The sequence below is a fragment of the Episyrphus balteatus genome, chromosome 3, assembly GCF_945859705.1.
Source record: "Episyrphus balteatus chromosome 3, idEpiBalt1.1, whole genome shotgun sequence".
Classification (NCBI taxonomy): Eukaryota; Metazoa; Arthropoda; class Insecta; order Diptera; family Syrphidae; genus Episyrphus; species Episyrphus balteatus.
Window position 1 is genome coordinate 58,694,272 of NC_079136.1, and position 24,184 is coordinate 58,718,455.

The 24,184-nt window shown below is 29.4% G+C and overlaps 1 protein-coding gene across 3 annotated transcripts in view; it reads right to left on the reverse strand.

The window, feature by feature from the left end:
• Positions 1-12,975, reverse strand: part of LOC129913105 (homeotic protein ultrabithorax) — a 172,590-nt gene extending 159,615 nt beyond the window's left edge. For all 3 annotated transcript variants that reach the window (XM_055991601.1, XM_055991600.1, XM_055991599.1), the window contains exon 1: positions 12,048-12,975. In XM_055991601.1, the coding sequence (XP_055847576.1) occupies positions 12,048-12,720 (673 nt within the window). In that variant the 5' untranslated portion in view covers positions 12,721-12,975. The remainder of the gene's footprint in view (positions 1-12,047) is intronic.
• Positions 12,976-24,184: the final 11,209 nt, after the last annotated feature.

Consider the following 24,184-nt stretch of genomic DNA (forward strand, 5'->3'; position numbering starts at 1 on the left):
AATATTAATGGGCGCAATATTGAATCACGTTATGCAATTATAATGAGATATTTTTCCTTTCAAAACATTTATGAATGTAAAACAATGATAATTGTTTTACATTGTATTTTAAAATTGTGGCAACCATCACGTACCAGAAAAAAGATATGATATGACTGACCATAAATACATGGGAGATGAACTGGACAGTGGACATTGTGTGTGTGAACATAATCATCATAATGGACAAAATGTGCCTAAAATGTTTCATAAAACTCAAGGACACGTCCCGTGGATGAGTTTATGTTCACAAAGTGTACACTCGAAGTGTAGTACTGCAAATGACAATAAAATTGTCTGAAAAGGATAATGGATATGGTAGTTAGTAGTTAGTACCTTAAATATCATTTGGGTAATGGATGTGGTAAACAGGAATTTAAAATAGGAAACAATTTTGATGTAAATTTTAAGTTTTCGTGTGTTTTTAATCAACTACAACATAAATCTTTAAATTTTCTTTCTCTAAAACCAAACCAATAAAAAAATTCGCACTTGCTCTTACTTAGCAGTTATCAAAAAATGAATGATATTTTTTTCGCAAAGTTTCATTTGGACACTCTCATCTCAATGCAAGAATTTCGCAAATTTTTTTTTGAAAACTTTTTGATTTAGTTTATTTTTTAATAGCAATTTATCGATTTGTTAAAATTTGTTTTGCTGGGCTGCCTTTTCGAAAAAAAAAACCTTGAAAAATTACATTTTGCAGTTTTTTTTTTAATGAAAAATTGTTTTCTTTAGGTAATTAAAAGTGTGATTTAGCTTTAAAATTATTATCAAAAGTGATACAAACGTAATGCAAGATAAATTGCAATTTCAATAAAAAATTCGAAGTAATAGTTTTGCCAAAGTGAAAACGCAAAATAAAATTGCAAAACAAATTTATACAAAACATTCAAAATGCAAAATTTAAGGAAAATGACGAAATAAAATTTGCGAAATGAAAAAAATTTCCAAAAATATTTGTTTATGTGAAAATTATATCTCAACAAAGCCAATAAAACAATTAATCTTGAATTTATAACTTTGATCTGATGATTAAAAAAAAAAAAAAACAATTGGAAAGTTTTTATTTTTGCCAAAAATCTGCTTGATGTTTTTACTTCACTTATTCATGGTTATAACTAAGCGAAGTTTTTTTCGGAAATCTAATTGTGAATAAGTACCTAGTTTGTTATTTTTTTGCTAATTTAAATACGGTGATTTTGTTTCTCTGGTAGTTTTTTTTTTGGTTTTAAGGGTGCTTCGCAAACTTTATGTAGAGGAGCAAAAATCAAAATTGCTTCAGAAGAGTGTTTTCAGCGTTTAAACGTATTATTACTTAACGTTGAGCAGTAATCGAAATAACTAACAAACAATACCAAAATTCGTAAATATTTTCAAAATATCAGTTACTGAAGAAAAGAGGCTTACACATTTTTTGACACTATGCTTCAAAATGTTATTAAATATTAAATATTTATTTTAAACTTTTTATCTGTTAAACTAAACCTACCCAACATCACTAAGACCCTACTCTACACCCACACCCACATTATTATCACTCGATAGTAACTTTTTTTCCTCCTTTATACCTGTTTAAAAATTCAATCAAATTCTGCTTATCTAAGGCTTTAATCTAAAGCTTTCAAATTGCGTTTTATTAATATTTATAAAAAAAATATATCTTATTAATATTAATCTATCTTTTACATAGATGGTTAAAGGGTATTTTTACAAAGTTAAAGAATTTTTTTTTATCATCTGGCTTTTAAGTCTTCGTCAAAACGCTACCTACGAAAATATAAAACAATATATAAATTGTTGTTGTGTTTTTGATTATTTAAGTATTTTTTTTTTTTTTTGCAATTTATAAATTTTTTTTTAACAACAGAAAAAATGTGGGTGTACTGTAGCGTGAATCTTTTGCATGTTTTTTCCCATTTTTTTTTTTTTTTTTGTTCATGTTTTATTTTTTCGCTTTCCCACTTAGGTTTTTTTTATCTCATTTTTGTTTTATATTTTTATTGCCTGTTTGATTTTAAACAATTTTATTGCTTCACTTTTTGACAGTTTTCAAGGTTCAGCTGTTTGTTTCTTTTATTCATTTATTTTTTTTCTGATGGTACACACAAGTCTACACTCATTCGGCAATATCATTATAACCGACCATGGAAAGATAGATTCTTTTATGTTGGAAATTTGGAACAAAAAAAAAATTCAATTCTCTTTAACGGTTTGTTGGTAATATTTTCAACGCTTATATTAATTTGAAGTAATACAAAATCAATTTGAATAATGCAAATCAGCAAAAAAAAAAAAATCTGTCAAAACTTTGAAATTTCTCAAAACAAAAAATTGAAAAAAAAAAACTAAAGCACATTTGGTGCATAAGATAATGCAGTAAACTCAGGCCCGGATAAAGGAATTTATGTTGTGGGGGAAAGGAACTTCTCAAGAAGAACCCTTAATGAAGACAGGTTTTGAGTAGTGAGTCGTTTTTCGAGTGAATTGTGAATAAATTGGTAAGGGGCTACAAACCCCATTTACCCCCCTTTTAATACCGAACTCGAATGTCCGGTATAGTAGCAGCATCATCATCATCACCTCGGCAATATATATAGTAGGTATCATATCTTTTTTTTTGCCCACAAGGATTTGCTCGCTGTTTTCACCCATCATTATCGTTATGTGTGCCTTCTTCTGGTTTATTTCTCGCTCTGCATCTTTCCGCTTTTTTTTTAAATTTTTTTACTTGAATATCAAAAGGAATTCTTTTTCTTCATCATCAGCCCAGAGTTGCAGCGCGTAAGAAAGATTCGTAAAAAAATTAATAATACAACAACAAACAAGAACCGAAAAAAAACATAATCTCAAACGAAAGGAACCCTAAAGACTAAAGACCCACAACATACATCTCTTACAACTCTGGATCTGGCCGATCAGTAGTGGTAGTGGCACATTCATCTGGAGGATGCGGCGGCGGCGTCGCATCGCGTCGGTGGCCAAAATAGATGGCGCAAAGGTCTTCTTATGGCCAGAGTCTTCTGTTTATACCACCAGCGAACAACAAACCGATCAAGTCAAGACCCAAGACGATCGACGACCACCACCAACAATAACCGAAAATAACAAACAAAAAAAAAAATCCTCTCAAAAGGAATGAAGTGGGAAAATTTGAATGAATTATTGGCGGAAATCGTGTGCGTATGAAATTTTTAATTTATATGCGAACTTCTCGAACTGCGTGTAGGTAACCTCTCTACACACAATTCGAATGGCACATCATAAAGATTCAGTAATTTTTCAACGAAAAAAAAAAATATCAAAATAAAATGAAAAAAAAGGGAATTTTTTTTTTTTTTTTTTATTTCTTTTTATGAAGGTATTCTCATTTTGGGAAGAAAGACAGAATGAAAAAGTGGGAACATTTGATTTTGCGGCGAATTGGATCAATATGATAGTAGAGTCATAGTATCTACTACTTTTCGAATTGGATTTGATATTTCGAAAGATTGTTAAGACTTATGGTCACTAATGAAGTGATAAGAATTTTCATACTTTCTCATAAGTATAGGTACAGGTAGTATAAGGTAGGTACTAATTAATTGTAATTGGGCAGGTATCAATTTCTTATGAGAATCTCTCAAATAAGAAAGGAGGTAGAACTTTTCTGATAAGATAATTTCAGTAGATGGGAAAAGGTGCTATAAAATTTTTCACATGTCGAGTATATATGATTTTTTGTAAATATAACTCGAAGTTCAAATTATGAAATAACTAAAAGGGAAGAAAATTAGGCTTTGTGTGACTTGGACTTTCGAAATTGAACTTTCTATAGGTATTTCTAGAAAAAATAAAAAAAGCTATTCAATATAAAAATAGCAATCAGTCTGGAAGAATTGGAAATGCATCATAAAGCTTTCGGAAAATTAGCTCTGATGCTGCTTCCTGACAAGACTTTTAGCTATTTGGCGAACTAGACGATGATCTTTTGGTCTCCAGGTAGGGAAACGTTACTAGAAGCTAGTATAGTGTGGTAGCTGGTTCTCTTGACCAAACATGAACGACTCATGAGAATGGCAAAGCAGTAATGAAGCTTAGGTAGAGTAAAGTCGGGTATTGTGGTATACATGTTTGTTTTTGGAATATATTTTGGAAATTATTGAAACAAACTAATCGCAAATTTGTGAAGATGTGCAATGGTAAATTAGCTTCGAGTTTTGAATGTTTTGCAGTGATTTTTCGTTTCTGAAAAAAAGTTTTGTATTAAAATGTGCGTTGACCTCGAAAATGCCACATTTCGAAAGTGGAGGGTAATGTGGTATACATACGTCTGCTAATGTGGTATACTCTTTTCCAATACAATATTATATACTTTATCAGTGTCTTCATTTTTAAAATAACCAATGAAGATGTTTTTATATTTTTTTTTTTATTAAGAATGAAAGAAAAAACAACATAATATTTAAAATTACTTGTGTTTTGTTAATTCAAGATAAGATATTTAAGATAAATTATTTATTTCATTGTTGGTATATTATAAAGGAATTTACTATAACACATTAGAGTATGGTAAGTATACCACATTAAAGGAAACAGTGATAGTGTACAAAAAATAAAAAAAAAATATATTAAAAGATAGATTTGTATCAAACTCATATCGAAATCACGTAAATCAATAGAAAACTGATGTAGGTAGGTAGGTAGGTACTTAAAAAATTCATTTTTGTAAATATTGCTTCTTAAACGTTTCAGAATGCATTTGTAAAGCTCGAAAAAAAAGTACACGTAACCGTTTATAAATATTTATCAATTTTTTGAAAAGTACGAAATATTTTCGTGTTTTTGAGTTGGCATTTTTCGTTAAACAAAAGTTGTCACCTAGGTATTGCTTTAAGGGACGTCCTTCTATTATCTTTAGTTTCTTCAAAAACAAGGTGTACCACATTAACCGCCTATACCACATTACCAGAACTTACTCTAATCCTGGAATATTATTGAAGAATGTAGTAAAATAACATTCTGATTTACCATAGCACTTCTTCAACAGTCTATAAAGTTTCTGATACGGTAAGTGAAATAGTACTATGTTTCTATGTCTGAAGATGAGGTCTCAAAGACATTAAAGGTGTGCTAGCCTTATGGAATTATGTTAAGACCGAATTTCAAAATGGTGCTCCTTCACACTCCTAATTTGGCCGAGCTTAGATCCGGTTTAATGGTACATAAAGATAAATGCTAATTGTTCGTATTAGTTCTCGATAAACTCCATTCTTAGTTCCAACAATAATGAGGCTTACCTATAGAGTTGTATTTGTTGCCACATTATAAAGATCAACTTTCATGATAATCATTCTTGCATTAAAGCCCTTTGATATCATGAACTAGGCAAGAAATACCACAGATAAAAAAATAAAGCTTTTTTTCTCTGAAGATCAACGAGAAATCGCTTCACAAAGCCGATAACAACTTGCAAATCAGAGTGTCTGGTATTCAAAATAAAAAGTTTCCCATATTTTTGACAAAACTGATAATTTTCATATTAGGCTGGAGGGTTCTATTCCTTAAAAGTTCATTTAGAAGTATCTTAGCTAAAGTACTGAAGACAATACTTATGAGCTTGTCCCAGGCATTTTTTTTATGCATTGAAGACTCGCATTTTTTTGTAATCCATAAACATCAACTCAGTAAAGGTATTCAAGTGCCTAAGTTAAGGATTAGTCAGCTGATTCGATGACAATTTTTAGGCAGAAATTAGTTTAAAAAACAAAACGTCTTATCCTCAGAAGTCAGCGAAGACTTACAAAGGCTTTTAGTCAGTTTAAAACCATTTTTTTTTTCTATTTTTTGACTTTTTAGATAAATTTCCGCACTTATCTCATCATGGTGCTGACAGCTGAAGTGTTTGTTTGTATTGAATTCAAATGCTGCAGTAAATTGAAAAGTTCTTAATTTCGTTCCTTTTAAGTAAGGAAAAAAAAAACGGTTTGAACTGTGAATCAAGTGTCTCAAAGGCAAGAAAGTTCTTTCGTTCTGATTCGGAACTGTTCAATTTATCAAATTTTGGTTAAAATTTTTCTGAACAACAACGAAATAAGAAATCAAGTTTCTTCAAAGGTGATATACCTACCTATATGAATTGATTGTATTCTGAAAAGAGTTTCTACGATTTCGGCAATAATTCAAACGCTTGAAGAACAAACTGTTTTCTATTTTGAAATTAAAATTATTAATGATGAAATTTTACAAATTTCCACTAATCACATCCATAAAGAAGTCGAAAACAGAAGATTCGGACAAAAAAGTATTTGTTTGTGATTCAATTTTTGTTAAAAACAGAACTTAGAAAGTGTCGGAGTTTCAGCTTTTTGAGTCCGTTACCGTGGCAAACTCATTTCTCCAAAGTAAATTTTATGCGATTTTTTAATTTTAATTCATTAATTTGGCCGATATATTTCTCGGGTTTTAGGAATTTGTCTTATTTTAATGATAAACATTTTATAAAAATTTGGCAAGTAAATAGTCTTGCTTGTCCACTCGTATAGGGTTATGTGAAATTGCGTAAAATTGATTGTAGTGTTATCTTGAGGCAAAATTTAGTAACTTTTTTATTATTTTTTTTTTTTGACTTCATTACGAAAATATACCCAACACCAAAAAATTCAAAAAGGAAATTAAATTCAAAAACTAAAACCCTTTGTCAACATTTTTATAACAATTTCTATTATTTTTGAACTATTTCTTATCAAAACAAAACTTTCTTTTTCAAAATTAAAAAAATTAAAAAAATAAATAATCTTGAATTATCTATTTTTCTTAAAGTTCCAAAGTTTCGTCCTTTACAAACAATTGTCGAAGACCACTCCAGCAACAATTTTAACATCTCTTACTAATCAATTCATCACTCAATCTAATAAATCAATCGACACAATAAATTCAAATCAATCCAAATTGGACTTGTATATCAAACAACACTAAATAATCATGAGTACTAAATAAAATTAAAAAGCTAAATGAAATTTATTGGTACATAAAGTAGTCGGAGCTAACCAATTGGTGGGACAAAACCTACTTATTTTTATCAAAATTTTTCTTTCTCATTTTTTTTGTCTTTTTTTCTGTTTAAATTTTCCAAAAAACACAAAAATGTGTCTGCGTCTGATGATAATTTTAACCAGTAACAAAAATTACCAAAATCACATATCAAAGTCATTGAATAATTTATGTTTTTGCTATAATTAATTTGAAATAAATTTTTTTGAGTTTCAGTTTTTTTTTTTTGGTTTTTGTATAAAAACGAAATATTTCTTTCCCTTTTTCCTCATAAATTCAAATATTTTCTAGAGACAGAAAAAAAAAACGAGAACAGTATTTTCTCAAAATAAATTGTTGTTGTTTTTTTTTTTTGTTTGTGTATTTAAATATACATCAGTCACTTGACCAGTTCGCTGCGAAGAAGCTGCTTATGATGATAACAAATAACATAAATTCAATCGAGTTGAATGTATAAATCAAATAATATATATTTTTTTATTTCTTCTTAATCATGACGCATAAAACCGCGACTGAATTTTTATTTCAACTCATAAAATATGCACAGAAAAAAAAAAATAAAAATAATGTAGGTATAATAATTCTTATAGGAAATCAAAATTTGTACTTAATAATTTATTAACACATTCAAAATTAGCAGAATTATTTTTGGAATTAATTATGAGTATTTTTATAAGATACGAAATTTTAGAAAAAAAGCTGAAATTAAAAAAGAAATATTGATGCAAAATGAGTTGGATCTTATTTAGAAGTACCTACTTACACTAATTTTCCTTCAATTAAATTTTTTTTATGAACTCATAACTTCTCCTTTATCAATTTCTAATAAAAATGTCCTCATATCGCAAGTTAAATAAATAATAAAAATACAAAAAAAATCTGAACAAAGTTCATGAAAAATCAGAGAGAAACAAAAAATAAAACAAAACTATAATATTGCATCTGATGAAGGGGCACATGATATAAGATTACATATTTTGCCCCCCAACTGTGACATACCAATTATATAAAATGTTAGTGTATGTCTCTTATTTGTAACAATACATAGAATCATATGAAAAAACAAAAAAAAAAAAAAAAAAACACTGAGAGGGACACAATGGAGGGAGGGTTGAAAGATTGGCTGAGTTGAGAATATTTCTATAGATACTATGTATTTGTATCTTATGAATACATAGTAGAAGTTTATCTTTTACTTAAACTCTATAGATATACTTTTAGGTACTCATATATACTTTCTCTCTACAATATTCATCGTGCATTTTTTGTGATAAAACTGTGACTAAGTGCAGATGTTTTATGTCTCTATTGTCTTAAGCAAAAGTAACCTACACGAGTACCTACCTAACATAATATTATTTGGGTTGATTTTTGTATTCTTTTTTTAATTTTTTGGAGTTTTGTCAACGAAATCGATTGGTTGCAAGGAACCCTTTTTAAAGGGTATAATTTTTTTATATTATGAATATTTTTTTTCTAGTAGAATTTGTAACATTTAGTTGTTATATAAAAAAGATGTTTTACCGGCGGGAAAACACCATTTCTATTCATAACATCAATTCTTTTTGTATGATTTACGACCATTTATTGTTTATTTGTGTAAGTTTTTTGTCTAAGGATATTGAAAATTAAAGGAGTGATAGATAAAAGGGTGTCATAAAGGTATAGGAAGGTACCTATATAATAATTATAATTGTAAACTAAAACAAAACGGCAAGAGAACAGGTGCTTAAAAGGAATACTAACACATTTTTGTAACACCAATAAATTGGTGGTAGTTTGCGAGCCAATACATCTAAATTTTTATTGCTATCAAAGGAGTATTTTTAATTTACTTTCTTTTGAAATTAAAAGCAATGAGTTTTGACAGAAATCATTTTTTCCTAAATTAACTGTTTGAAACGAAACAAAAAACATTAAAAAAAAATTAAATAAAAAATAACACTGATTTAAATAAAATAAAAAAAAAATTGGAACATCACAGTTATTAAAAAAAATGTTTATGGATAGGTTTTCGAGATATGATTTTTTAAAGTTTTTTGTGCATAGTTTTTTTTTTTAAAAGCTACTTTGCTATACCTATTTTGAATAAAAAATTACCAATCTGAACAAAACTGGCACTGGTATGCAAACAAAACTAAAAAAAATTTTCTAGTTCACATGAGAAGCTTAAGTCCAATGAATCAAACATTTAAAAAAAATCAGTTTTTTTTTTTTTTGGAAATTTTTGACTCAGGAGAAAATTCAAAATCTTTTCTATCCTCAAAATTTTAATCAAAAGTCTTAGTGTTGACAAAGATTACAAAATACTTTGATGTGAATTGTTTTTGCAATCATTTGATAATTTAAATGCCGCCCAACGTTAATTAAATCGGTATTGTAAAAATAACATACCTAAAAACAAAATAAAAATCTTCTCCAAAATTTTTAAAAAGTTTTAAGGTATTTTAAAGGGACTTTAAGGGTTTTTAGTCTTAAGATGGCTACTTGTTTTTATGACATCATACAAATTTCGTTATAGCTGTTGTTTCAATTTTTTTTTTTTTATTCTAGACAGAAAATGTCGGTACCTAAAATACCACATAGGTAATAACTAAGAGTTTTACCTACTATAATTATAAAATAATAACTATATACCTAATTAAGTAAGTTCAGTTTATTACTTATGACGGCGGTGGACGGAAGAAAGTTTTAGACAATAAAAGTTCAAAATTGATATGAAAGTTTTGTTTTCCTATTTTGTTCAATAAAATTTATGAAGAATTAAGTAGTTTCGATTTATTGAGTCCATATGAAATTAGATTTTGCGTTTTATTTTCCTTAAAAACTAGAGTTCGGAAATAAACTTGATCATAAAAAAATAAATTAAACAAAAATTCATTATTTATACAAAATGATAAAGTTAGCATTTATTATTTAAAAAAACCGAACGACTGATAATTGAAAAAATTCAGACAAAATTTTGAAACCAAAATACCTATTTCGTTGGAGAAATGCGAGATGAAATTTTAAATCCTGCAGACATTTTTTTTTAGTTTTGAATTCAGTGATAAGTACCTACTAATATGCACTTGTTCTATTTTTATTATTATTGTTACCTATATTTTACTAACAAATAATTTAAAATTATATGGTAATATAAAAAAAATAATAAGCATATTTTTCGTATTTTATTCATTGGATCCTGAATGATTTAACGAGAAAAAAAATGTTAAAAAAGTACCTATTTTCTGGGGTTCGGCCTAGGTAGAAACACTTTAAAAGCATTTCTTTAATATTTTAGTGACTTAGACAAAATATTTTATTACATACCTACCTATAATGCGACGGTGTTGCCGTTTCACAAATAAAAGAAAAACAAATTCGTAGGTATACGATTTTTTAAGAAATTTTAAATTAAAAAATCAAAATACATATTTAATTTTTGTAGTTTTTTTTTTTCAAATGACAATACCTACAGAGATGACTTTAAATATGTGTCGGTACAGTCTGGCACTTTTCAAATAAGAATTTTTATTTTTACTTCTTCACTCTAATATTTTAACATATTTAGCTAAAAATCGCATAATTTTGATTAATCCCTGACGATATGTTCTTAGGGAGGATTTTAACTTTGGATTATTTTTATTTTTGTTCATTCGAGAGATATTTTTTAAAAGAAACTTTGTCCGAGAAATCTTTTTAACCACTTTTATGGCTTAAAATAAAAGAAAAAACAAAAGTTTTAAAATGGTTGGTAGGTATCTTGTACTGAAGGAATTTTTTTTTTAAATCTCAACTGACAAAAGTTGACTAATGAATATAATGAGAAAGCTTTTACCTGCAAAATTCTTTAACTTAACTTTTTTTTTAATAATAAATTACCTATTAGTTATATTCATTTGAAGGTTTTTATACAACTTATTTATAAAAATGTATGTTTATCTAAAGAATAAGAACTTGCGGGATATTAATTAAGTTCGCTTAAGTTAAGTTCGTTTAAAAAAAAATGGGAAAATATTTCTTAAATTTTGTATTAAAAGAAATACAATATATTTTTTGTACCACTAAAAAGAATTTGTCTAATATTTAGAAAAATCTTTATTAGGTATTTTAAATAAATATTTTTTAACAAAAAACACAATTCTGTATTGTATTTTAGCTAAAGAAAAATAACGTTACTTAATTGATTTAAAGTTTCTAATTGGAATCTGATATACTTCCAATTGGAAATAATTTTATGGAAGCTTTACAAATCTCAAAGAATTTTTTTGGTGGCAATTAATATATTTTGTTTGACCTTCTTGAAAATTTGTTTTAGAACCTGAAGAAGAATTAATATAATTTGAGGGAAATGGGTGTTCACAATTTTCAAAGTGGAATTAAAAACTAACATTGATCTAAGTTTAATTTAAAAAAAATTTTATGATCGTAATTTTAAGATTAGATAATTTCAAATTAATTTTTATTTTTTTATACTAAAGCAAGTAAGTAAAGTATTATACTTGACTTAACTCCTACAGTAAAACTTAGCGAACTGGAAATAAGTAGGTATATGAACAAGCACATATCTACTTGTGGATTTTAAGAAACAAAAGGTTAACAAGTGCTTTTTAACTTGAAATTTCAAGGCCTTTAAACAAGACCTAAGCTAGATAATAACAAGAAGCATCTCTGTAAAATCACAGATATTACTACCGAATCATCCAACTTCGAATGATAACTTAGCAATCATAAATCCACAATTGATTTCATGACAGAGGAAAAAAATAATAAAATCATGCAAGTAGCCTCAAGACTCATGATACAATAATTGATTTAACCACAAAGCCATCAGGTGGATGGTTCGCTTAGGTATGCATTCAACATGAATTTATAGCTTCAAGCTAAAATAATTTGATTGATCTTGGACTTGTTCAAAATACCTGCATGTACCTATCCTCTTTTACCCTTCTTCTCTTTGATTTTTATACATTTGTTGTTGTAAAAAAACTCACCTGCTATAGCCATCCATGGGTAAAATGTGTGATTGCTAGCTTGATGTAAACTACTTGCTGCAGTTTGTGCAGCAGCAGCTCCCGAAATTGTACAATTCGCATTCCATGCACTACCCGCTGCAACAGCACTTGCAGCCGATCCACCACCACGATGGCTAACCGGACTACCACCCGATGTATCTAAATAACCTCCAACTCTTGAATCTGGTGTACACGCCGATGGCCGAACTGGTATCGAGCTATTTTGTCCACCAGCTCCACCACCACTTCCAGCACCACCGCTACCATTGCCGCCGGATCCACTACCCCCGCCGCCACCACCGCCACCACCCGCACTACCACCACCGCCGCCATTCGCATTTGTATTCCATATATCCTTATAGCCATTTGTATCGCCCAGCGAATTAACACCTTTTAAACAGTCTTGTTTGTATGCGCCATCATAGATTTTATTGCACGCTGCCGTTATACTGGCATCATAGGGTGAATCTTGGGTGGAACGTTGCAGATGATGATTGGCATATGGTGACATACCCAATGATAGCGGGAAGCCTCTGTATGCAGCCGCTGCTGCGGTAGCTGTTTGATCGTGATGGGCCGCTGAGCCCATACCCATGCCCGTCGCCTGATGCGGGTGGCCATAAAAGCCAGATTGCTCAAAATATGAATTCATACTGCTTGTGGTAAGAATTTTGGCGGCTTTTTTTTAATACAGTTAATGGGGGTGAAAATGAGGGGGGTCTTTTTTGGAAAAAGAAATTTTAGAAAAAATATTCTTTTTTAATATTTTTTTGGATCACCCGGAATTGTAATAAAGTTTTTTTTTAAGTCGAGACACAAACCAATTCACCACAAACACACTCTCACACTTTGTTTTGTTTCTTATGGTCACTTGGAAGGATATTTTTTTCTTTATTCGCAGCAGAGAACTGTTATTTTTTTTTTCTTATGAAATCATATTGCACATTTTTTATTTTTATAATTTTTAAAATAATTTGTAAAATTAAGAAAAAATATTTTTAATTTTTTTTTATAATTTTATTTAAAAATAAAGTTGAAAAATATTTTTCACTTTACTTGGGAATTTTTCAAATATGCACTTGTTCACTCAAGCTACAGGTTTTAACAATTCTTAAATATTTTTCCACTTCACTGTTATTTTTGAAAATTTTTTCAAAATTTATCATAAGTTGTTGTTAAACATAAAAAAAAATCAAAGTTTTATTTTTTAATTATTAAAATTATTAATAATTAAAATTATTACACAAAATGAATCATAAAAAAACCTATTCGTCACTTTCGACAGACAATACAAAATTTTGTATCTTTCAGATACTTTATCTTTTCGAAAAAAACAAAACCCAAATAAAACAATAACAATTGCGGTTATAGTTGCTTAGATATTGTTGCTTTTTTGTTTGTTTGTTTTTTGATGTTTTGTTGATATAATTTATTTTTATTCGGTTTTGGCAATGAAAATAAAAGCCACACAGTAATAATAATGATGATGACGATTGTATACGACGTTGATGATGATGATAATAGGCAATAATAGTAATAACAATAATAATAATAATCTATAAAAAGAGCGCGCGCCTGATCTTAACCGTTGCCATCGAACGAATGTGATTTGGTTTCTCGCAATAATACGATTTTGGTCTGGTTTTAAGGCGCTTGAAGCAAGCAAGAGTCGAGTAAAATATTGTAGCAGAGCGCGACACACAGTTGATGTGAGAATACGGCGACGACGATGACGACCTAAAACTGTGCGATAAACTGAAAAACTCGATTCGATTCTGGTTGTCGTTGTCTGTCCGTGTCGTGTGTGGTGTTTGTCCGTCCGGCCCGGTTCGCTCGTTTCAGTTTGAAGTTTTTTTTTTTTTTTTCGTTTTTCGTACAAACAATCTCTCAGATACACGTTCTGTTGGTTGTATCTGATATCTGCCTTTTAGTGAGCAGATCCCGTTCTTTGCGAGAGCTCTCAATGTGTATGGTATTTTTGTGATAGTGGTGGTAGTTGTGGTGGTGGTATGGATGAATTTTGATGTTGTGTTGTGTTGTGCCGAAGTTGCATTCTGCTGATAGGAAATTTTTTTCATTCTCATAAGAAATGAATTTTCTGTGGAATTCATTTTCCAAAAAACCAACTCAGTGTGGAAAATCCTTTTCTCTTTTGCTCTCAAGTGTTTTTTCCGTTGGAATTTTATTGGGGCGAATGGAGTGAAGATATAATTTTGATAGAGCGCAGATACATTTTCTCTGGGCAAATGATGTACCAATACCATTAAAGCAGTTGATGGGAAGATGAATTTGGTTGAATGAACAATAGATACATTGAGTGAGGTTTATTTGAAAATCTGAGTGGGTTTTTTGTTTGAATTTTTTTTTCTCTCTGATTCGAGCCACATTATTGCTTTGGTTGTATCTTTTTTTTTTCTTTATTTTTTTTGTTAAAAAATATAAAACCAAACCAAATGCTGAAGAGGCGAAAAGTGTTTTTAACCTGTGTGTTTTCTTCTGTTTGTTTGTATAGTGTAGGTATAAGAAAAGAAGGATTTTTTGTTTTTTTATTATTTTTCTTATAGGTTGAATTATCTACGAATAATTTTTAAGTGCACATTCGGGCAATCGCCGAGACCACATTAAGGGCATTGTAAAATCTTCCATTAAGATTAATAAATGAACTCATTTTCCGCGGACTATAGGTTTAGTGTATGGATGGAAGAAAAGAGAGTTTTGTTTTTTGTATTTGGAAGTGGGAGGTTTTTTTGGTAGAAGAATACATCGAGGTATATTAGAGAGATGTACGTTAGAAACTATGAAGAAATCAAGAGACATAAGTACAGGTACAGGTCTTGAACCAAGGGGGTTGGGATTGTTGCGGATTAGAAGATAGGTTACATACCAATACCTATCTTCTAATACCTACTTGCAGTTCGATTTTTGTATTTATTTTAGTTTTATTTTTTTTTTTTGAGATTTTTTACAACAACGTGAACAATAAGGAAGCGAATTTTTAGTTCGAACTTGTTTATATTTGGTGGATTTTTTTTCCTTTTTGGTTGATGATGAACATTTTTTTTCCGTTTTTTTTTTGGCAAAACTGAATTCGATGTGTTGTTTCTTCTTTTTTTTTTTTTGCATAAATGAGTTTTATTGGCGTACTGTGATTATTGCATTTGTGGGAAAATAAAAATGTTTAAAGTTTTGTGAATTGGAGTGGAATTTTGATGTTTTTTGTTACTGTAACAAAAATGTTCGAAAAAGTGTGAACAATTAAGGTATGTGGGTGTTTACTTACATAGGCATAGACATTTGAGTAGTGAGTGATGTCACACTTTTTTTTAAAGGGTTATGCCTTAGCTTTGAAGTAATGTAGTTTTGTAAATTCCAAATCCATCGTACCTACAAGAGGATTATCTTTTTGGGACAGCTCATTGTATAGAAGTCACTTTATGTCATTTTGGAAGCAATTGTGGAAAATGATTGAATCATAAACAAGTTCGCATGATGTTTTAATTCAGCTTTAATTGCAAGTTAAGTACTTACTTAGTGTAAGAAAAAAAAAGTTTTAGGAATCTAGGTAAATAAGAAGTAAAATCAAATTGCTTAAGTTTGTTCTAATATGAATTTGATACCTTTGAAAGCTTGATTTGTTTTTAAAATCTTTTTTGACTTAAAACGATCCGTAAAATGCAGCAAAATTAGAGTTTGAACAAAAATTGGTACACTTTTCTAAAGGAATTTTTTGCTCTTTTCAAAATCTCAGTGGTAAACATAAATAAGTACCTACCTTACGTTTTTTTTTTTAAATAGGTAAGTGGGTAACTATAAAATATTTTCAAACGATGCAATTGCAAGGAGTTTTTATTAAATGTCCTCATTTTGTTTATAACAACAAAACTACATGGAGAAAAAGAACACAAAAGAACAAGCGAAGTTATCTATAGTTTTCTGCAAATATGAATTTCGTCTAAAATTAAGCGGAAATACACTTAATTTAAGATGAAAATCTTATTATTTTTATGATAAAAACAAGATTTTTATCTTAAATTAAGTGAACTTCTACTTTGTCTAAGACGGTTGTCATCTTGAGTAAAAACCATGCAGATATCTGCTTGTTTTTTAGGTAGTTTTTTTTCTCCTTGTAGGTTTTCCTATTTTAAAAACCAGCTTAATGCAGTAGTTTTGAATCCAGAAAACCCAAAACCCCGAAAACCCAAAATCCCAAAAACTAAAAATCTGAAAATCCAAATTCGAGACTTTTCACCCCACTCCAATTTTTTTCAAGTGATGATTTGAAGTTTTCAATGACTTTTACTCAATTAAAACCAAAGCCGTATTTCGATAACAAATTTTATGTAAGTTTATAGAAATCGCAAGAAACTGTGACAAAATTAAATAGGTTTGTATGAAATTCAGTTTTTGATGGGTCTTTTTAAAAACGAAATAAGGCGTTTTAGCAGTTTCTATTGAAGGCAACTTGCCAAACAAAATTTTTTCAAAAATAGCTGATTTTGATTTAAATTTTAGTCGAATTTTCTAAATTAAACAAAAAAAAAAAACACTTTCTTAAACCTTTTTTAAAGGTGCCTTTCAGAACCGTATATTCAACGGTTACACAGGCATAATTTATTGACTCTCCATTAAACTTAAATCGCCATTAAAAAAGGGAATTTTAAAATTAAAAACCAATTTCGTTTAATTCAGTCTCTTTTAAGGATTTTTTTGAAGTTTGGCTTCATTAACTAATTGAGCATTAAATTTAAAAGTAGTTTTAGTTAAAACACCAAATTCGACCTTTTAAGAGGGATTTTTAGAGCTAATGGAGGTTTTAAACAGAATTTCTATTTATTCACTCTCCATTAGTGTCAAATGTCATTTCATTTATTTTTTTTATTTGAATTATTATTTTATTTGAAAAATGTCAAATGAGCTAAAGAATTATTAAAAAAACATCACAATTATGAAAAAAGTCCAGACTAGAATTTTTTGTAGGTATACACACATGCATTTGTAATATAAAAAAGAACAAAATTCAAAGAAATTAATGCATTTCTTGTCTACTTCGCACAGATATTACTAGATCTACTAGATTATATTCTCCACTTCAAAACTAATCATTTTTGAGATGCTGCATAATACATACATAACATACATAACATTGCAATTGAAGCCATGAGAAGAAGAGATATAAAGCTTACTTCTAAACCAATGACACGAGATGAATGCCGATAACACTTAAATTTAAGTTGTTATTTGACACCGATGGACAAAATTAAAAATTTCACTTAACTCCTTCTTCTTCTCATGGTTTCAGTTGTAGCTTGTAGCATTCTTTGGTTACCACTGGTATATCGTTAATCTCTTGCATTTTCTGGCGTTTTCAGCTGCAAAACACTTACGGGTCATAGTTTTTTGGTTTTTCTTCCAATTCAAATCTATTTGATTTGACAAAATTGTAGCTTTTGACAGATTATTTTTCAAACAAAATAAAAAATCCCTAGGATATTTTTAACAGAGTTTTAAATTTAAAGTTTCCATTAAAAGTAAGGACATTAACTAAAGAAGAGTGAATTAAATGAATTTTTAATGATGTATACTTAAAGGCGACAATAGTTTAACGAGGCCGTTAACTAAAGTGATAAATTTCAAAATTTAGGTCCAATTTATTCACACTCCATTAAATTTAATGTCGCCATTAAAAAGGGGAAATTTTAAAATTTGTATGCGATTTGACAGATTTATAATTTTTAATGGAGACTTTAAATATAATGGAGAGTGAATAAATTGGACCTTAATGGAGGCTCAATAAATTGGCCCACAGTGTAGTAACCGTGTTTTTTTAAACTTCTAAAGTTTAAATTTTTTTTTTTTATTTAAGATTAAAAACATGTAAACAGATGATTTTCTTAATTTAAAAGCAAGTTTAGCATAATTTAACATTTCTTATATAATTTCACTAAAATTAATCTCTTATTATTTCTGACATATAAACAGCATTTACCATAACAGTAAAATTGCGGAAATCTATGTTTACTAATGTAGGTACCTAATTCTTTTTGAAAAATTTACCGAACATTTTCTTTTGATTTTTGTTTTTGATTTGAAAGAAAGAAGGTGGACACAGTTTTGGATAAAAAAAAGAGGTTTTGTGTTGGATTTGTTGAGCTTAAATACTCTTAGTTCTATACCTATAGACATTGATACGGATACGTTAGTTTAATTTCTTAATACAAAGAAAAAAATAACAATGAAAAGAGCTAAGAATTCGGCCGTTAAAATAATGAAATAAATTTATATGAAACAAATAAAGTTGTATTGATTTTTAATGTTTTCAAACATTTTAAATTAATAAGCATTCGTATAATGATACCTATTAATGAATCTAGTATCTATCGAAAATTTCAGTTTTGTAGAAAAATTCCTACCGTTTTCAAATTTTTTTTTTTGTGTGCATGTAGCACAACTGAAACACAGATGGATTTTCAGATTCCCAAAATATCAGATCTTTTGAAGTTCTGAATATACTTCATAGAAGTTTCCTAGTAACTTGTAGAATCCGACAAAGTTGGTTCTAAAATTCCAAGTACCTACTCGTATATGCCTTTATAAAAAGTGGAAGTCGAAGAACATGGATCGATTCATTACAAACAAGGTACAGTTTCTTAAGACTCTCCAGAGTTTTTTGGGAACTTTATTTTTAATAAGTGATAAGCATTTCGCATACACTTAGTCTTACCAGAAATAGTTTCTTAGACATTGGTCTTTTTCTGCTAAAAGCTTTTTTTCAAAAATCATTGCTAACGATTCCGTATATACCTTATCAACACGGAAAATTCTGGGAAACAGCTCTAATGATTTTAATTTATAAAATTGTTTTTATAGTAGCTAATAGGTTTTTTTTTTTGTACAAGCTAATTGTATTGCATTGCAATATTAGTAACAGAGGAGATATTTTAAGTAAAAAAAAAAAAAAACAATCACTTTGAATAACTTTTATCCAAGACTGTATTTGGAACTTCATTAGTAACTTTATTAAATTCAAATTGTACCTAGTTTTTCTTTTCAGTCACCTCAAAACGAATACAAAATAGGTTCTCGTTGAGATATACTTCTATTCTTAGCCCATTCATCATGCAAAACATTTCAATGGAATCATCCACGTGTCAAAGTGTCGCCTGTCCATCTCTCTTCTACATCTTTTGTGAAATGATCTATCCAAGCCATACGGACGAATAGACTAAAGGACTCTTTATACAAGCAAAGTTTTACGAGGACGATGAAAGTTTATATTCATCTGACTTTGCCATTGCCTTTTCATATGAAGGAGTGACTTTCTGTGTAGTTGTTGGTATCAGTTAAGGTGCTGTATTGTACACAATCTACCTACCTACTCAAAATGATAGATAGATCGGAAATTCAATATTATTTATCATTTTTCCTGATAACTCACATGGAAAAGGCATCAGAATGAGACGTGGACGTCAGCAGAAGCCGGGAGACAGACGAGTAGACGTCACACAAAGTGAGGACGACGACGTGGAGCAACAGACCGGGAGACTGGAACGACAGACACGACGCAAGCCAGTCATTAAGTACGCCCATAAGTTTCATAATGGTGATGCATAAAAATGCACAAACTGGCAATGCGGTTGGTAAGGTTACACATCGCCTTCATGCCATCGCCATGCCAACTTGAACCTAGGAACCGTGTAGCTACACTAACTACTACGCTCCAGCTCAATGTAGGTACTCTTGTTCAAGCTTATGCATAGTCTCGTCCCAGCCCAAGCCCACCTACCCACTCATGATTCATTATGCATATGGAATTCAATCAGCAACTACATGCAGCAGTGGCGGCGGCGGGTGGCAGCAGTGGCTGGTGGAAAAATTAAAACTCATTGAGGGCGCAGAATGGAGAGCAGGAGCGTATAAAGGGTGGGGGGGAGGAGCAGGTTGAAGGTAGTGATGGTGGTGTATGATCGCCTTCGTCGTCATATTCGTCGTCGTCGCTTGTTGGTTTTTCGGTGTCATTTGGAGGAGTCATCCTAGTCACTAGTCACAACTACAACTATCTGCTTTACCGCGCGCCACCTTGCCTCTCATTCCATCGAAGTATAGACATCCTATATGGGTGGCAGTTGGGTGATAGAGGAAATATGGACACTTGGCGCCACACTTTTCCATAAACTTTGTCCATCACTGATTATAAATGGCCATAGAATATATCGTTGAAGTTGTTGTTGTTGGTTGTTGCTGTTTTTTCCGTTCTTCGCCAATATACGATTGAAGAAATACCTTTTGTGTGAAATGTTGGCAGAGGTTTTTTTTATTCCTTATTTATGAGAGTTTTATGACATTTTGATTTGCTGTGCAGACAATGACGATATGGCAGACAACCAAGGAGACTTTGGTGATGGTTTAAGTCAGGGCCAGCAGTCATTCAAATTTCATTCTTGATACCTATGCAAAGGGCTATAAAGAAGCAACTATAGCTATTCTGTGAAATATGATTAAGTTATTATGACTTTTTGTCAATTAAGTGGCAAATGACTGTGAAACAAAATAAAAAGTATGTAGTAAAAAGTTTTACTGCTTCACCTGAAATGTTTATAAAGTACCTAAACTTATTCGTTTTCAAAATGTAAATTACTTTTCTTTTGGGAGACCAATATTTAAGGTAATATTATAACCAGCAAAAAAGTCAAGTCAAATAAATACATATACTAAGTAGATTTGAATGATTTTTTTGGCTGATCTTATTTATTTTCTACTGCAATTACCTAAATTCTTAAATTTTACTTTTTTTTGATAAAAAAAACAATGTGTACATTAAGAATTTCGTTACTATACTCATTAATAAATATTCATATTTTCTTAAAAAATTCTTAAAAAAAATAATTGTAATGTAAAATCGTTTTACAAAATAGCTTATGTCTATGCAACAACTTGTGTGATTCATATTCCTTATAGAATTTGCTAATTTTGTATTGATATAGTACGTGAAAATAATTATTATCAAAATAAAATAATAATTAAAGCGAAATTAGAATTTAATTTCGAGGAAAAAAAATGTTACGTATACGCCATACAGCATATTTTAAAACAAATAATTTAAAATATTTCCTACAACATAATTGCTTGGCGGAATTATTTTCAAAATAGGAAAAGGGTCTTAGTTAGGAAATAAATGTTATATTAACTACAGTCTACCCCGCTTAGCTGTAATAGGATCTTTTTACCGACTTACAAAAAGGAGGAGGTATTCAATTCGGCTGTATATTTTTTTTTTATGTTTGTTGCCTCATAACTTTGGACTAAGTGAACCAAAATTTATAATTCTTTCTGTATTGGAGAGCTGGTGCCTGCAGTGTGGTCCCATTTCAATTTCGTAAAGTTATTGTTATAGAAACTATTAGAAAAACCATAAAACACAGTTTTGACCCATGGAAGTTGTTTTTTTTTGACGTGATAACGTCTTATAAATCGATGAACCATGGCAGCCACCACAAAAAAGTGACGCCATTTTCTAGCGTTAAAGCTGAAACACAATCACGCTTTAGGGCGTCGCTTCGTTGCGTTACGTTGAGAAATCCTCAAAGCGCGCTTCTGTCACTTTGACTTCGAACAGCTGATTGAAATATAAAATCTGCTGTCAAATAAAAAAAACACAGTCACTTACAAAATTATTGGGCCAAGTCTTTATCTAGATTTAATTGTGGAAAAATGAAAAAGGATATTAATATGTTTAAAAAATGCATAGAAATTTGTTTATTCTTTAATCCTATAGTTATAAAAACAAAACCAATCAAAATATATTGTTTTTAACGATAAAACTCAGTCTAAAACATCATTAATTTTTTTTTGTTTTTAATACGTAAATTGTTTTGATTTAAAATATCTCGATGTCGTGTTTTTGTGCAAAAACTATATAGAGAAATTAAAAAACACACATAGTATTGCAATAATTTTTTTTTTTTTTATTCACATTTGGCGCAATAATAATGTGGGTGACTGTAACTATGTCTGTTAAATGTCAGAAAGCGAGCAAAAGTTCAGTCTGGTTGAACTTTTGCTCGCTTTCTTACGTTTCCTTACGTTTGTCAAAAAAAGCGTACGTAAGAAAAGCGTCATTGTGTGAGGATACACAGATTTCCTATAGTTGAACTTTTTGCAGTTGTCAAAATCGAAGGCAAAGCGTGATTGTGTTTCAGCTTTTACACTCTCGCACTTTAAAATTTAAATTAAAAATTAAAAATAAACTATTAGAGATACAAAAATCTCCTAAAGCTTATTTGAAAGATAATAATCTAAAGCCTAATCCAAATGAAGGATTTTTAAAAATTCCGTCATTTAATAGGGTAAACAGGGGTAAAACGGAAAGATGAAATTTGGGCTAAAATCTAAACGCGTGGTCGTAGAGAGTTGATTCCTTTTGTTATAGATAGAGGAGACTGTTTTAAGGATAACTGCATTTAAGAAAAAATTCTAAAAAATTCTGGAACTCCGCTATAACGTTTTTCTTGAACGTTGATCAGGGCCCTATTTCACCAACTTACAAATTTGTAATTACAAGTAATTTTCACAATATTTGTGAAAAAATCGATTAATTTTGTTTCACCAGTTTCTTGTGATCACAAAATTGTACTTGTAATCTACAATTTTAAATTTGTGAAAAAATCCATTTTCTGTTTCACCAAAACTTGTATTTTACAAGTAACAAATTTGTAAGCTTTCAAGTTTCTTGTGGGTTTCTGTTTCACCAAAAAAAAAAAGTTACAAGTTTCTATTTATTTGTGAAAATTTTCTACAAGAGTCAAGACGTATGTCATTTTTGTTACAAGTTTGTAAAAACCATATTTAGAGTGATTAAAGTGCTTAAAATGGCCTTACTGCGAAGGCCATTATAATTAATTTTAGAAAAGCTATGTTATTATTATTCAGGGTTGTAAAAATGCATTTGAAATTAAAAAAAATCATATATTGCAAGTAAAAAAATTTCATAATGAAAAAAAATTGCATTAAAAAAATTTTTATTGCAACGGAAAAATATTTGCATTAAAAAAAATATTTATTGCAAATAAAAAAATTTGCTTTAAAAAAAATGTTATTGCAACTGAAAAATATTTGCATTGAAAATAATATTTTTATTGCAAATAAATATATCGCACCCTCACTGCAAAAGAGCGATAAGTCAAAAAATGACATTTTTGAGATAATGATGAGGAAATATTGCTTTTTAAATTATCTTTCTTTTGAAGGGCTTGTTGTTAACGTAAACGAAAAATTCGAAAGATTATGACTGTTTTTATCCAATTCCTTTTTTTTTTTTTTTTTTTTAAATTCCCACGCCTCTTTAATATTTTTTAAAAAATAAATTTATTAAAACTACAAAATAAACATAATGGTTCTTGTAATAGAGCTTTGACATTGTGGAAATTGCTGTCCCATGGAAAGTAATAGGCGAAAGTTTAGAGTCGGTATGTATTTTCAGAAGCGTTTTCTCGAAATGAACTTTTTTGAGTTTTCGCTCTTTTGCACTGAGGGTGCGATATTTTGCGTTACAAAAAAATTGTATTACAAATAAAACATTTTCTGCATTAAAAAAAATAAATGCAAAATGTGTGTCAAATATTTTTTTTTAATATTCGTCGAAATAACTAATAACTAATGTAGGTATGGTCAGATACCCATTGTAAGAAATTCGACGAATTTAAGAAAAAATATTTAATGCACTCACATTTTGCCTTGATTTTTTTTCTATTGAGAAATGTTTTTATTTCCGATAAAATTAGTTTTTAGTATATTTTAATTTGCAATAAATTTTTTATTTTCAATCCAAATATTTTTCAGTTGCAATTATATTTTTTTTAATGCAAAATTTTTTTTTTGCAATAAATATTTTTTTTTAAGGCAAATATTTTTCAGTTGCAGTATTTTTTTAAATGCAATTTATTTCAGTTGCAAATATTTTTTTTTGTTTATTTGTAATGGAAAACAAATGCTTTAAAAATTGGTTTAGCATTTGTGTTTCAAATCGAATAAAAACATCACAATCTGTTTAAAAAATGTTCCTGATAACCTGCCTCTTAAGTATGAAAAATTCGTTCTCTTTTTATCAAATATGAGAAAAA